This window comes from Nerophis lumbriciformis, linkage group LG37, assembly GCF_033978685.3.
Source record: "Nerophis lumbriciformis linkage group LG37, RoL_Nlum_v2.1, whole genome shotgun sequence".
Lineage (NCBI taxonomy): Eukaryota > Metazoa > Chordata > Actinopteri > Syngnathiformes > Syngnathidae > Nerophis > Nerophis lumbriciformis.
The window spans coordinates 12,135,001-12,152,103 of record NC_084584.2 but is presented as its reverse complement, the minus strand read 5'-3'; the positions used below and the strand labels follow the sequence as shown (position 1 = coordinate 12,152,103).

At 38.5% G+C, this 17,103-nt stretch overlaps 1 protein-coding gene across 3 annotated transcripts in view; it reads left to right on the top strand.

Moving 5' to 3' along the window:
- Nucleotides 1–17,103, top strand: part of tinagl1 (tubulointerstitial nephritis antigen-like 1) — a 98,225-nt gene that overhangs the window by 23,952 nt on the left and 57,170 nt on the right. For all 3 annotated transcript variants that reach the window (XM_061931593.1, XM_061931591.1, XM_061931592.1), the window contains 2 exons: nucleotides 3,641–3,933; nucleotides 15,808–15,874. In XM_061931593.1, coding sequence (XP_061787577.1) covers nucleotides 3,648–3,933; nucleotides 15,808–15,874 — 353 coding nt within the window. In that variant the 5' untranslated portion in view covers nucleotides 3,641–3,647. The remainder of the gene's footprint in view (nucleotides 1–3,640; nucleotides 3,934–15,807; nucleotides 15,875–17,103) is intronic.

Here is a 17,103-nt window from a genome sequence, read left to right as displayed (position 1 = left end):
ATGCAAGAATCTAAATGTATTATATATTAATTATATTAATTAGAATATGTCAAATAAATACAAAATGATTATCTTAAGAATGTAATCTCCAAGGTATGTTTACTAAAAACAAACACGTATTTTATCCTAATATTTTTGCCTCACTTTACTTCTAGGTATCTGTAAAAAAAAAAAAAAGTCACTCATTTTTGTGTGTCAGTTGGATGATTACGTGTGAGGTGTTCAAAAGCCTAGAAAGTGCTTTCCTTGAAAAGTTTCTCGGACTTCATACTCATCCTACTTTTCGCACGGCTACTTTATGTTGGGACATATTTGCTTTGCAGGCGTGGGGGCGGCATCGAACCATGATTTTTAATAAAGCGGGTGGGTTTTTTTTTTTTCCCCCCAAGAGGTTACTGAGTGCACTGTGTGTGTGTGTGTGTGTGTGCGTGTGTGTGTGTGTGTGCTCTTTGTGTCTGATAGCAATACAGTAAGTATAAAGCATATACGTAGCAAGCGTGTAAACTAAGGATTGTAAATATTTACAGCCGAGAGCTATAAAATGTGCTCTTTAGTCCAAAGTAATGTCTTAGATTCCGAACAGACACACTGGAGGGTTCAAATATTGCATAATTTACGAGAATTCTGCATTAATGAGTTGACTGTTGACATCTAACTCTTTTATTTGACTCTTTTATGTCTTATTGTCCTAATAAGAGCCGTAGTGTTACGTTTGTCCCACCGTGACAGTGTCACCTGAAGGCATCGCTGGGTGTTTCATTGCACTGTTGGTCGCAGAAACAAAACATTTGTGCAAAAACAAAGAGGGGAGGGGGAAAAAAAAAAAAAAAAGAGAATGGGCCCATCCCATAATCCCATATGCTAGCTCGTGTGTGTGTTTGTGTGTTAGTGTGTGTGTGTTGTGACAAAAGGAACAGTCATGCAGAAAACCGCGCAGTGAAGATCTTTTCCGGAGCGTGGCTTCATGTGCCGGAGGTGCCATTGTGTTGCAGGATCTGATTGGATAATTAATGATGCTATTTATGTTACACAATGTCACAGTTTGGGCGGCACGGGAAGTACACAATGTTACACAATGTTACATTTGTACGCCCTCCTCAACAGACCCAGTACAAGGCATGTGTGCCCCCTGTTGCTAGGCAGGATTTGTGCTTCAAAAGGGCAACGGGGCGCCCCCTGGGGGCCACCTGGCGACATGGACATAGTGTTAGTAGGCCTGCTCGTTAATACACGTCACATATTGTCATCGCCCCTTTATGTGACGTGCAATGGGAGGGAAAGGAAACAGTGCCATCTAGTGGCGGGGCACCACACCCATGTGCCCCAGTAACACCACACCCATGTGCCCCAGTAACACCACACCCATGTGCCCCAGTAACGCCACACCCATGTGCCCCAGTAACGCGTGGAAACAGCCGTCAAGGTGACGCACAACTGTTGTGAACGACACACAACCATCATCGTTAGTGTTCACTGAATGTCTGCAACGAGAAGTGATTGTCAGACAATGAACATGCAATGAACGCACAATAAACACGACAATTAACATGCAATTAATACGCTATGAACGCGCAATGAACACACAATGAACACACTATGAACACACAATGAACACAATGAACATGCTATGAACACACAATGAACACACTATGAACACACAATGAACATGCTATGAACACACAATGAACACACTATGAACACACAATGAACATGCAATTAACACGCTATGAACATGCTATGAACACACGATGAACACACAATGAACACACAATAAACACGACAATTAACATGCAATTAATACGCTATGAACGCGCAATGAACACACAATGAACACACTATGAACACACAATGAACACAATGAACATGCTATGAACACACAATGAACACACTATGAACACACAATGAACATGCTATGAACACACAATGAACACACTATGAACACACAATGAACATGCAATTAACACACAATGCGCACGCTATGAACACATGATGAACACACGATGAATGCGCTATGAACACACAACAAACTGATATGAGGACACAATGAACACAATAAACTCGCAATTAACATCCAATGAACATCAGATAAACATGCAATGACCACACAAACACGCAATGAACACGCTATGAACGCGCTATGAACACACAATGAACACGCCATGAACACTATGAAAACACTATGATCACACAATGAACACGCTATGAGCACACAATGAACATGCTGTGAACACACAATGATCACACAATGAACACACTATGAACACGCTATGAACACACAACGAACACGCTATGAACACTACGAACACGCTATGAACACACTATGAACACTATGGAACAATGAACACGCTATGAACACACAATCACGCTATGAACACACTATGAACACACAATGAACACCTTATGAACACGCAATGAACACCTTATGAACACGCAATGAACACGCTATGAACACACTATGAACACACAACAAACACGCTATGAATACACAACAAACACACAATGGACATGCTATGAACACGCAATGATCACACTATGAACACACAATGAACACGCTATGAACACCCATTGAGCACACAATTAACACGCAATGAACACGCTATGTACACATGAACACACTATGAACACGCTATGAACACACAATGGACACGCTACGAACACACAAAGAACACTATGAACACACAATGAACACGCTATGAACACTTTGAACACACAAAGAAACACACTATGAACACACAATGAAAACGCTATGAACACTATGAACACACAATGAACACGCTATGAACACATAATGAACATGCTATGAACACTATGAACACACGATGAACACTATGAACACTCAATGAACACACAATGAAGCCTATAAACACACTATGAACACAATGAACACGCTATGAACACTATGAACACAAAATGAACACGCTATGAACACTATAAACACACAATGAAGACACAAGGAACACGCTATGAACATTATGAACACGCTATGAACACACTATGAACACGCTATGAACACTATGAACACACAATGAACACACTATGAACACGCTATGAACACACAATGAAAATGCTATGAACACTATGAACACATAATGAACACGCTATGAACACACAATGAAGCCTATGAACACACTATGAACACAATGAACACTCTATGAACACTATGAACACATAATGAAGACACAATGAACACGCTATGAACACACAATGAACACACTATGAACACACTATGAACACGCTATGAACACACTATGAACACACTATGAATACACTATGAACACACAATGAACACACTATGAACACACAATGAACACACGATGAACACACAATGAACATGCTATTTCCCCCCAGAGCAATAGGGGGCAGCGTAGAGAGTTTAGCTGACTGTGCGCCAGTCTTGACTAGGAGTAGCAAACAAAAGATTGAGGACATTCATGAGGACAAAGATGGCGGCAGTGCATCTCTCCCTGGGAACTGGCCAGTCGCCGTGACCTCCCATCATGCATCACTTCTCATGTTAAATGGAGCCGCTGTTAGTGTTGGCGTGCTGGCCAGGAAGCTCGGAACAACAACAACAAGGCAGATGATCTCTCAGCATCAGCGTCACCTTCTGGTCTCTCTTGACGTCTTCTTTCCCTCCTAGTCCTGCCATGAAGCTCCTCCTCCTGTGCGTGCTGCCCCTGGTGGCAGGAGAGGGAAGCTGGTCGAGGAGGACCCGCCGGGAGCTGGCGGGGCCCCTGCACACGGGGGGCGTCCGCGACCCCTTTGGCTCGTACTGCCAGAGGCGAGGAGGCTGCTGCCCGGGGAGAGACGACCTGTGCACGGTGCCTTACTTGGACACCATCTGCTACTGCGACCTCTTCTGCAACCGCACCGTGTCAGACTGCTGCCCCGACTTCTGGGGCCACTGTCTGGGCGTGGCCCCTCCTTTCATCGGTGAGTCCTCACGCTCTTTTCCAGCAAAACTCATTATTTTGTTCATTCGTTTATGCAACGTTGGAAAATGACTGAAAATGGGAAAGTGTTTAAATGTATATACAGGTAAAAGCCAGTAAATTAGAATATTTTGAAAAACTTGATTTATTTCAGTAATTGCATTCAAAAGGTGTAACTTGTACATTATATGTATTCATTGCACACAGACTGATGCATTCAAATGTTTATTTCATTTAATTTTGATGATTTGAAGTGGCAACAAATGAAAATCCAAAATTCCGTGTGTCACAAAATTAGAATATTACTTAAGGCTAATACAAAAAAGGGATTTTTAGAAATGTTGGCCAACTGAAAAGTATGAAAATGAAAAATATGAGCATGTACAATACTCAATACTTGGTTGGAGCTCCTTTTGCCTCAATTACTGCGTTAATGCGGCGTGGCATGGAATCGATGAGTTTCTGGCACTGCTCAGGTGTTATGAGAGCCCAGGTTGCTCTGATAGTGGCCTTCAACTCTTCTGCGTTTTTGGGTCTGGCATTCTGCATCTTCCTTTTCACAATACCCCACAGATTTTCTATGGGGCTAAGGTCAGGGGAGTTGGCGGGCCAATTTAGAACAGAAATACCATAGTCCGTAAACCAGGCACGGGTAGATTTTGCGCTGTGTGCAGGCGCCAAGTCCTGTTGGAACTTGAAATCTCCATCTCCATAGAGCAGGTCAGCAGCAGGAAGCATGAAGTGCTCTAAAACTTGCTGGTAGACGGCTGCGTTGACCCTGGATCTCAGGAAACAGAGTGGACCGACACCAGCAGATGACATGGCACCCCAAACCATCACTGATGGTGGAAACTTTACACTAGACTTCAGGCAACGTGGATCCTGTGCCTCTCCTGTCTTCCTCCAGACTCTGGGACCTCGATTTGCAAAGGAAATGCAAAATTTGCTTTCGTCAGAAAACATGACTTTGGACCACTCAGCAGCAGTCCAGCTGGTGTCGGTCCACTCTGTTTCCTGAGATCCAGGGTCAACGCAGCCGTCTACCAGCAAGTTTTAGAGCACTTCATGCTTCCTGCTGCTGACCTGCTCTATGGAGATGGAGATTTCAAGTTCCAACAGGACTTGGCGCCTGCACACAGCGCAAAATCTACCCGTGCCTGGTTTACGGACCATGGTATTTCTGTTCTAAATTGGCCCGCCAACTCCCCTGACCTTAGCCCCATAGAAAATCTGTGGGGTATTGTGAAAAGGAAGATGCAGAATGCCAGACCCAAAAACGCAGAAGAGTTGAAGGCCACTATCAGAGCAACCTGGGCTCTCATAACACCTGAGCAGTGCCAGAAACTCATCGACTCCATGCCACGCCGCATTAACGCAGTAATTGAGGCAAAAGGAGCTCCAACCAAGTATTGAGTATTGTACATGCTCATATTTTTCATTTTCATACTTTTCAGTTGGCCAACATTTCTAAAAATCCCTTTTTTGTATTAGCCTTAAGTAATATTCTAATTTTGTGACACACGGAATTTTGGATTTTCATTTGTTACCACTTCAAATCATCAAAATTAAATAAAATAAACATTTGAATGCATCAGTCTGTGTGCAATGAATAAATATAATGTACAAGTTACACCTTTTGAATGCAATTACTGAAATAAATCAAGTTTTTCAAAATATTCTAATTTACTGGCTTTTACCTGTAAATGTATGGATGTACAAACCCCGTTTCCATATGAGTTGGGAAATTGTGTCAGATGTAAATATAAACGAAATACAATGATTTGCAAATCATTTTCAAGCCATATTCAGTTGAATATGCTACAAAGACAACATATTTGATGTTCAAACTCATAAAAAAATTATTTTTTTTGCAAATAATCATTAACTTTAGAATTTGATGCCAACAACACGTGACAAAGAAGTTGTGAAAGGTGGCAATAAATACTGATAAAGTTGAGGAATGCTCATCAAACACTTATTTGGAACATCCCACAGGTGTGCAGGCTAATTGGGAACAGGTGGGTGCCATGATTGGGTATAAAAACAGCTTCCCAAAAAATGCTCAGTCTTTGACAAGAAAGGTTTGTCCACAACTGCGTGAGCAAATAGTCAAACAGTTTAAAAACAACGTTTCTCAAAGTGCAATTGCAAGAAATTTAGGGATTTCAACATCTACGGTCCATAATATCATCAAAAGGTTCAGAGAATCTGGAGAAATCACTCCACGTAAGCGGCATGGCCGGAAACCAACATTGAATGACCTTCGATTCCTCAGACGGCACTGTATCAAAAATCCACATCAATCTCCAAAGGATATCACCACATGGGCTCAGGAACACTTCAGAAAACCACTGTCACTAAATACAGTTGGTCGCTACATCTGTAAGTGCAAGTTAAAGCTCTACTATGCAAAGCGAAAGCCATTTATCAACAACACCCAGAAACGCCGCCGGCTTCTCTGGGCCCGAGATCATCTAAGATGGACTCATGCAAAGTGGAAAAGTGTTCTGTGGTCTGACGAGTCCACATTTCAAATTGTTTTTGGAAATATTCGACATCGTGTCATCCGGACCAAAGGGGAAAAGAACCGTCCAGACTGTTATCGACGCAAAGTTGAAAAGCCAGCATCTGTGATGGTATGGGGGTGCATTAGTGCCCAAGACATGGGTAACTTACACATCTGTGAAGGCACCATTAATGCTGAAAGGTACATACAGGTTTTGGAACAACATATGCTGCCATCTAAGCGCCGTCTTTTTCATGGACGCCTCTGCTTATTTCAGCAAGACAATGCCAAGCCACATTCAGCACGTGTTACAACAGCGTGGCTTCGTAAAAAAAAAAGAGTGCGGGTACTTTTCATGGCCCGCCTGCAGTCCAGACCTGTCTCCCATCGAAAATGTGTGGCGCATTATGAAGCGTAAAATACGACAGCGGAGACCCCGGACTGTTGAACGACTGAAGCTCTACATAAAACAAGAATGGGAAAGAATTCCACTTTCAAAGCTTCAACACTCAGTTCCCAATCGTTTATTGAGTGTTGTTAAAAGGAAAGGCCATGTAACACAGTGGTGAACATGCCCTTTCCCAACTACTTTGGCACGTGTTGCAGCCATGAAATTCTAAGTTTGCAACAACAACAAAAAGTTTATGAGTTTGAACATCAAATATGTTGTCTTTGTAGCATATTCAACTGAATATGGGTTGAAAAGGATTTGCAAATCATTGTATTCCGTTTATATTTACATCTAACACAATTTCCCAACTCATATGGAAACGGGGTTTGTATATGTGTGCATATATAAGTGTGTGTGTATATATATATGTGTGTGTATATATCTAAGTGTGTGTGAATGTGTACATACATTGTATGTGTATATGTATGTATATATATATATGTATGTTTGTATGTATGTATGTATGTGAATGTGTATATGTATATTCGTATATGTGTGTGTATATATGTATTCATATACATATATAATGAGTGTGTGTGTGTGTGTGTGTGCATGTACTGAATATGTGTGCATATATAAGTGTGTGTATATATATATATATATATATGTGTGTGTATATATCGATGTGTGTTAATGTGTACATACATTGTATGTGTATATGTATGAATATATGTGTATATGTTTATGTATGTGAATGTGTATATGTATATTCATATATGCGTGTAAAGGTGTATATGTGTGTGTAGATATGTATTTATCCATCCATTTTCTACCGCTTATTCCCTTTGGGGTTCCGGGGGGCATTTATACATACATAATGTGTGTGTGTGTGTGTATAATGTGTGGGTATATACGTGTGTGTATATGTATGTATATATATATATATGTGTATATAAATGTGTGTATATATATATATATATATATATATATATATATATATATATATATATATATATATATATATATATATATGTATATAAATGTATGTATGTGTATATATACTGTATGTGTATGTATATATATATATATATATATATATATATATATATATATATATATATATACGTATGTAGCATTCAGTACATTAAATAAATCATCTGATTTACAACAATACTTGCAAATCCTACATTAAACAAAACAAGCTTTATAATAAAAATGTGTTGTTATGTTAAAAAATTAAAAAATAATTTTGAATTGTATGTTCTATTGAAAAGTATATATTTGGAGTATCCAGAACTTGGTGGGAAAGTTCCACAGTCTGGAAGCTCTCGGGATATAAAAGGAACGATGGAGCTGACTTGTGTTCGCTGACAGCTACTTGCTGCTGTCGCTTGTTTGTCGATTTCTCAATCGATGGTTTCAAGAAGTAATGGCGGCCGAGGGTGCGGAGCCGTGCAACTTTCCTGCCGTGCTCCGGAGGGAAAGTCGATCACGGCTTTTCAGCGATCACAAAAGCCTTCTTCTGGTGCCTGTCCAAGAGCTTGAGTGATGTGGGGCCACTCCTCTCTCCATATTGGAGAAGCAGGCTCCATAAGTGGTCTGACGTCGGCCTGCATGCTCAACAGGAAGTCTTGCCTGGATGCTTTTGTTGGCATGACATGTGACGCACCAGTCTGCAGCCCACTTTTCAACTGGTCATAAGTCTCGCTGGAGGCCCTCGAGGGATGCCGCTACTTTTATATAGTCTGTTGGTACTACCGAGTATAGATTCACGTCAAATGCAACAGTGCCATTTTTGCTCCTTTTTCCTTTGCTCAAACAACTGGCCCATAAATAAGCAGTCAAGCAGTACTCACATACTTGCCAACCTTGAGACCTCCAGAGGGAGGGGGTTGGGGGGCGTGGTCGGGGGGGTGTGGTTAAGAGGGGAGGAGTATATTTACAGCTAGAATTCACCAAGTCAAGTATTTCATATATATATATATATATATATATATCATACTTGCCAACCTTGAGACCTCCGATTTCGGAAGGTGGGGGGGGCGTGGTCGGGGCATGGTTGGGGGCGTGGTTAAGAGGGGAGGAATATATTGACAGCTAGAATTCACCAAGTCAAGTATTTCATACATATACATATATATATATACATATATATATATATATATATATATATATATACATCCTGAAAATATGCAAACAACACTGTGTTTGGATAATTGATACTTCAAACTTGCATAAATAAATATTAAGGAATATAACATAACTTGGCTTCTGAGAGCTTCAAAATGTATTGAATAAAATGCTAAAGCTGTTGATAAACAAGCAATTATTTTAATAATTAAATATGGTAATTTTAAATGAATTATTATGATAATTTAAAATGAATTATTTCAAATATGTTTATTTTAATGTATAATTCTATGGCTGGATGTAATAAGGAGTCAGAAAAAATAAAAATACAATTCATTTTGATGTTTTTAGCAAAATATAGTAAAAATGTATTTAGTTTTTTTTTGTAATTAATAAATATATTTATTTTTAGGTAAGATAAACATAATAATACAATTTATCTCTAGTCTGGATGATTTAGTTCTTGTCACCCTGTTGTCCTCCCGTCGTGAAAAAGGGCTGTCCTCACTCAGGTCCGCATGGAGCTGGAGGCCACGCCCCCTCCAGCTCCGGCTGAAAATCGGGAGATTTTCGGGAGAATATTCGTCCCGGGAGGTTTTCGGGAGAGGCGCCGAATTTCGGGAGTCTCCCGGAAAATTCGGGAGGGTTGGCAAGTATGGTATGATATATATATATATATATATATATATATATATATATATATATATATATATATATATATATATATAAGAAATACTTGACATTCAGTGAATTCTAGCTATATATATATATATATATATATATATATATATATATATATATATATATATATATATATATATAAATAAGAGAAATAATTGAATTTCAGTGTTCATTTATTTACACATATACACACACATAACACTCATCTACTCATTGTTGAGTTAAGGGTTGAATTGTCCAACCTTGTTCTATTCTCTGTCACTATTTTTCTAGCCATGCTGAACAGGGTCTCTGATGATGCATTCTGCTTCGTCTCCTTGTTGTGTACTGTACTCTCTAAAAGCCCTAGATGTTGTTGTCACATATGCATGTACAGTAGATGGCAGTATTGTCCTGTTTAAGAGTGTCACAACATTGCTGTTTACGGCAGACGAACTGCTATACGGTAGACGAAAACGTGACTGCTGTTGTTGTGTGTTGTTACCGCGCTGCCTAACAATAAACCCACATAAGAAACCAAGAACTCGCCCTCGATCATTCTACAGTTATAACGTGATTGGGCAGGCACGCTGTTTATATTGTGGGAAAGGGGACGTGAAAACAGACTGTCGACACGTCACTCAGGGCCGCGTGAATTTCGGGAGATATTCGGGAGAAAATTTGTCCCGGGAGGTTTTCGGGAGAGGCGCTGAATTTCGGGAGTCTCCCGGAAAATCCGGGAGGGTTGGCAAGTATGAGTACTCATTAGGGCTGTGAATACTTGGGCACCACATCATTCCATTCCATTCTTGGGGGTAATGATTCCATTAAGATTTGATTCTGATTTCAAACTGATTCAATATCTATACTTTTTTTTTTTAATAACATTGCGTGCCAGTGCTGATTAACTACATTCCTCCATAAGACAGATAAACAGCTCTGATCAATTCTTGAATTATCTAAAAGAAAACTGGTTTTGTTTAATAAAAGTCTACCCAAACAATAATAATAATAAATATAAATACAAGTAAGGCAACACATATCCTTTTCTAAATTAAATCTGTACAAAAGATATGATGATCTACCTCAACAATGTGATTACTACAGTGTGTTTCAGCTTTCAATTACTTTTTTGTTTTTGTTTTTTTTACTCTGGGTACTTTTGTACTCTTACTGTTTTGTTTTTGTTTTGAGTGACAGCAGGGGTTGGGGATGAAGAGGGTTTAGAATTCGTTGTGAATGTGAAATCAATAAAAAGAACTATGAAAGAAAGAATACTACAGTACTACAAATAAATAGCTAAAGTAATAGTACAGCATGTAGTGTAAAAATAGCAGTATAATAGTCATAGTAAAATGGAAGGCAGCTATGTTGCTATGGCAACCGGAGACTCTTAAAATATCACGGAATACTACAGTACGACTACTAAATACCAGAAGTAATAGTAGCAGTATAGTCGTTATAGTAAAATGGAAGTCAGCTATGTTGCTATGGAGACCAGAGACTCATAAAATATCACCGAATACTACAGTACTACTAAAAAATAATAATAATTAAAAAAAATAAAAAATAAAAAAATAAAACAATGTGATTTGTCTGAGTGGCTGGACAGGACAAAAAAATAAATTTTAAAAGTTGCAATTAAAATAAAAATTAACTAAAAAAATAAATTTAAAAAATCTATTAAAAATCGTTAAAAATAAAAAAAAATTACACCCCAAGTACTCATGGCGGACTCTCGGTAATATTACAATTTTCCATGCCAACAAAACTAGCCTGATGATCGTTTTTTTATTTGGATTTGCCGCAGACGTGCTAAAAGATTAGCATTAGCGATTTTACATGGCAATTTCGACGGTATTTGGGACGGTATAGCTCGGTTGGTAGAGCGGCCGTGCCAGCAATTTGAGGGTTGCAGGTTCGATCCCCGCTTCCGCCATCCTAGTCACTGCCGTTGTGTCCTTGGGCAAGACACTTTACCCAACTGCTCCCAGTGACACCCACACTGGTTTAAATGTAACTTAGATATTGGGTTTCACAATGTAAAGCGCTTTGAGTCACTTGAGAAAAAGCGCTATATAAATGTAATTCACTTCCCTTCACAATTTCGACACCTCCAAATGTACTTACTGTACAAACACTTTGTAGGACTCGACAAAAGACGAGACTTAATGGCAAAAATACTACTTCCTGGCCAAGGCGACACATACACTACTGCCATCTGATGTCTTAGTATTGCAACTGCATGCAAAGTCTACGAGACAACACAGTGCGGTACCTGCAAATGAGACACGGAAACAGAATAACTGGACAGCACAGCTCAGTTTTGTTCAACAATAAACACGTTTAACACATTTGAACACGAACAAAATCGATTCGAATCTGAATGGTAGCCGTCCCTACTCTGTACGAGTGTTTTTTTTTCTGCCAGGAGGGAAGAGTTCTCCAAAAATTCTTAAGTTCCGAGGCTGTCTAAAAATGGAAGATTAACCATTTATTCGACAAAAAGGAGCAAGTACAAACAATTGCGATACCAGCATGTTCTTTTATCCTCCTCGGTTGCTACGCCTTGGCAAGAACCGAAACTGAAAGTTAACTCTCCTCACTCTCTCGCCAGAATAATATTATATAGTAATAATATTCCATCCATCCATTTTCTACCGCTTATACCCTTCGGGGGCGCTGGAGCGTGTCTCAGCTAGGCGGGGTACACCCTGGACAATTATTTATTATTATTACTATTATTAAATTATAAAAAAATATGTATTTTTGGTAACACTTTAGTATGGGGGAACATAATCACCATTAATTAGTTGCTTATTAAAGTAACAAAGACTTAATTTAGAGTTATTTGGACACTCGGGGAACATATAACGGTTAGGGTTACTAATAAGCAATAATTCTGAGGTTATTGAGGGAAGACTCTTATTTAATGGCTTACTGCTTGTATATAATAAAGCCATGCAGAATAAGGCATTAATAAGTACTTAATAATGACTAATTTGCATGTTAATAAGCAACTAATTAATGGTGAATATGTGTTCCCCATACTAAAGTGTTACTGTATTTTTTTTAATTTTTATGTATTACCAAAAAAACATTTTACATTTCTTGCCACTCAAACAATGTTTTTATATGAAAAATAAATAAATAAATAAATTAAAAAAAAAAAAAAAAAAAAAAAAAAATATATATATATATATATATATATATATATATTTTTTTTTTTTTATTCCAATGTGATGCGAATTTACATTTCTTGCCACTCAAACAATGTTTTTATATGTAAAAAATAAAATAAAAATAAAAATAAAAAATAAAATAAAATAAAAAATATATATATGTATATATTCAAGGTCAAAAGCTGCACATTTAATTCCAATGTGATGCGAATTTGTAGCACCCATTTGAATAGAAAGTGGTAAATCGTATTGTTGAAAGGCTTTAATTAAAGGGCTCTGACGTGTTTTTGATGTACACCTGAGAACAGAAGTGAGTCAGAGAGCCGAGGCGGGGATGGTGGGAGGTCAGGACCAGGAATGTTGGCTATGTGGGGAGCAGACAGGCCGGGGGGGCGGGGGTGGGGGGGGGGGGGGGGTGCAGGACAGGACCGCCGCTTCCATGCCCACACAGTCAATCATTCTCTAATATCGGCGCCCGGAGGTTTGTTCTGTTGCTAATGACGACATAATCAGTTACCTCAGTGGCATTCCTGCCCGCGCTTGGGTGAATTGTCACAAATTGTGGCCGTCCCACAGCTGTGAGGGGCTCGTAAAATAAATATTAAAAAAACAGCTTTCCTCACACCTGAAGAAAAACCTGCGCAGGTTGTAAATTCTCCGTCGACTCATTCCACGAATTCCACGCGGTGGGGTGTCGCACACGCGGCAGCTGAAATCGTCTCGTCGCTTGTCTGAGGGGTTCAAACTTCCGAGTGTAATCTGCTGCATATCTTCTCAAACATGATAGGAATACTTTACTCTCCTTTTTAAAGGAAACAAATGCATTCTTATTCGATATTTGCGATTTTAACGTATGTTCTTTTTATTAGTTTTTTACTACAACAGAACTACAATATATACACATATGGTACCAGTATTTAGTATTTAAAAATATATAATTAGTAAAGTTAGTAAGACAGTAATTGGTAAATAACTAGAATTTGCAACTCCGGTAGGAATATGCAAAGAGGTTTGTATTGTGCCCATTAATTGGGGGGATATTCCTGGTAATTCCGGGTAATCAGGGAATTTTTCAGAACCGGTAAACATGCTGGCTTGAATGCCCAGGGTGAGCGGACTGTGTGGATGTTGGAACGGTTCGAATCGGATAAGGAATGTGGGATGTGCAGTCGATTGTATATTTCCCATTCATTGTCTATGGGAGAAAATTCCTGGAAATTCTGGGGGGAAAAAAGAGAGATCTCGGAAGAGTGTGTGTGGATAGTTGAAAGGTCGCAAGATTTGGGGCATTGTAGAACTTTGAATATGTCCATTCATTTGAAATTGAATTTCCTGGAAATTTGGGGATTTCGGGAAAACTGGATTTTTTGCCCTAAAATATATAAATGGGTTGGTGTAAGAATTTTTCAAATCTGTTGAAAAATGTTGACCTAGTAACAGTTCGAATTGATAATTAGTATTTTAGAATTCCAGGAAAACCGGGAATTTGTACGGGAAAAAGAATAAATACTTTTGTTGTCCCAACAAAGAGGAATGTTTTGGAGGTGGAAATGTTGGAATTTATTGAAAAATGTGGACTGTGAAAACTTTCTAGGAAGAGGTGAAAATAGGGCTTTGGAAAACCGGGAATACTGGGAATTCCTGGAATATTTTTTTCATCTTGGAAAATGGTAGTTTGATTGTCCAAGGTGAGCGGAGAATATATGAATGGGTTGGTGTTGGAATTGTTTGAATCTGTTGAAAAATGTTGACATAGTAACAGTTCAAATTGAAAATTGGTATTTCGGAATTCCTGGAATTTCGGGAAAACCGGGAATTTGTATAGGAAAAAAACAAAAAAACATTTGTTGTCCCAACTAAGAGGAATGTTTTGAAGGTGGAATGGTCGGAATTGGTTGAAAAATGTGGACTGTGAAAACTTTCCAGGAAGAGGAGAAAATAGGGCTTTGGAAAACTGGGAATTCCTGGAATATTTTTTTTTATCTTGGAAAATGGTAATTTGATTGTCCAAGGTGAGCGGAGAATATATGAATGGGTTGGTGTTGGAATTGTTTGAATCTGTTGAAAAATATTGACGTAGTAACAGTTCAAATTGAGAATTGGTATTTCAGAATTCCTGGAATTTTGGGAAAACCGGGAATTTGTATTGGAAAAAAACAAAAAAAACTTTTGTTGTCCCAACTAAGAGGAATGTTTTGAAGGTGTAATGGTCGGAATTGGTTGAAAAATGTGGACTGTGAAAACTTTCCAGGAAGAGGTGAAAATAGGGCTTTGGAAAAACCGGGAATTCCTGGAATTTTTTTTTTTTCTTGGAAAATGGTAATTTAAATGTCCAAGGTGAGCGGAGAATATATGAATGGGTTGGTGTTGGAATTGTTTGAATCTGTTGACAAATATTGATGTAGTAACAGTTCAAATTGAGAATTGGTATTTCAGAATTCCTGGAATTTCGGGAAAACCGGGAATTTGTATAGGAAAAAAACAAAAAAACTTTTGTTGTCCCAACTAAGAGGAATGTTTTAAAGGTGGAATGGTTGGAATTGGTTAAAAAATGTGGACTGTGAAAACTTTCCAGGAAGAGGTGAAAATAGGGCTTTGGAAAAACCGGGAATTCCTGGAATTATTTTTTTTAACTTGGAAAATGGTACTTTGATTGTCCAAGTTGAGCAAAGTGTGTGGATTGGGTGAGAAATGTGGGAATTGCGCAAGTTCTAAAAATAGCCCATTCATTTTCAATGGGACAAATGTCTGGGAATGTCCTGGTCACATTCTTCGCATGGTCACTTGTTGCTAGGCGGAATTTATGACCAAATATTGCTTCTTTTTTTTGCCAACATGGCTCAGCGCTGAAGAGAAAGGACAAGGAGGGCTGGCAGATGATTTTTGCTTTTGATTCTATAAGACAAGGTCCCGGGAAGCGGAACATTCCTGCGGTGGATTATAGAGCTCAGCGCTCCCCACTTTGAAATTGTTATTTTTTTAGCTACTCTTCTCTTCCACTTTCAGGCTCCTGTGAGAGAAATGGCAACAAGTTCTTCTCGGGACAAACGTACAAGGAGAACTGCAACTTGTGGTATGTAAATCCCTGCTTTTTCAGCTCTTAACACCCCGGGGAGACACGGGACCTCTGTGGGTCTGTTTTTTAATCGACATTACGCAACAGAATGTTCATTAAAAAAATTAGCGGGATGAAACATGGCCACTGGAGTTGTAAAGGAATTCATCTCAAAATCTGCATTGTCCGTTTTTTGCTAACTTATTCCTAGCACGTGCTTTTGAGTGAGTATACATTGGAGTTCTCTAAGACCTTTTTGTCCCCATTGACTCCCTTTATAACGCCCATTTTTCCCTAAACTGTAAACCTGCTATTTTATAACGCCTTTTCTTTTCCATGAAAACCAAATGAATCCAAGCATTTCCCTTTGAATTACGTGCAAATCCTATTAGAGGTGTAATTTGACCCCTCAACCACTAGATACCGCCAGAGCAACAGAGTACCTCTTACATAAGAGTTGCGTGGACGTGGTTACAAAAATACTGCAAGTATTACGTAGTTTGTGTTTTTGACAAAAAGACATAAAACATTTAAAAAAACATAAAATCCTGTATGTATATCGCTGGCTGGCTCTGAATGATCTAGACCAGGGGTGTCCAAACTACGGCCCACGGGTCCGCCGACCTCACAAGTTTGATAAGGAATCATACACACTGGGAAATGGCAGTCGATTTAATTTTGTTGCTGATTTTAATGTCCTGCTGATTATATAAAAATGGGAAGCATTTACCTATATGACCAAATGCAAACAACCTTCCCTAGTCATGGTGCAAAAAAAAAATTAAAAAAAATTCCAACCAACCCAAAATGTCAACGAACATGATCACACCTGCTCACCAAACTTTGTGGACATTAAAAAAAACGTCCACGCACTTAAAAAAAAAAAGTCTTAAAATTACACCCATTTAAATCCATTACAAAGCATGATGGGAAAAATCCAAAACACTCTCTCCACCCTTATCCATGTTTGGCGCATTGTAGCTGCTTGATATTTCTGACTGATTAGATAACTTTAAGGAGGTTGTCCCGAAAGTAAACAAGGTAGGAGTCGAACTTTCACATACTTTTATATCTAATTATATTTATCATTAAATATATATCCATGTGTTTGTATGTGTATACACATGTATACATACATATATATGTATGCGTACATATATATGTATATGTATATATGTGTATATATATATATAAATGTATATACACATATATGTATATATATATGTGTATATGTATGTTTTTATTTA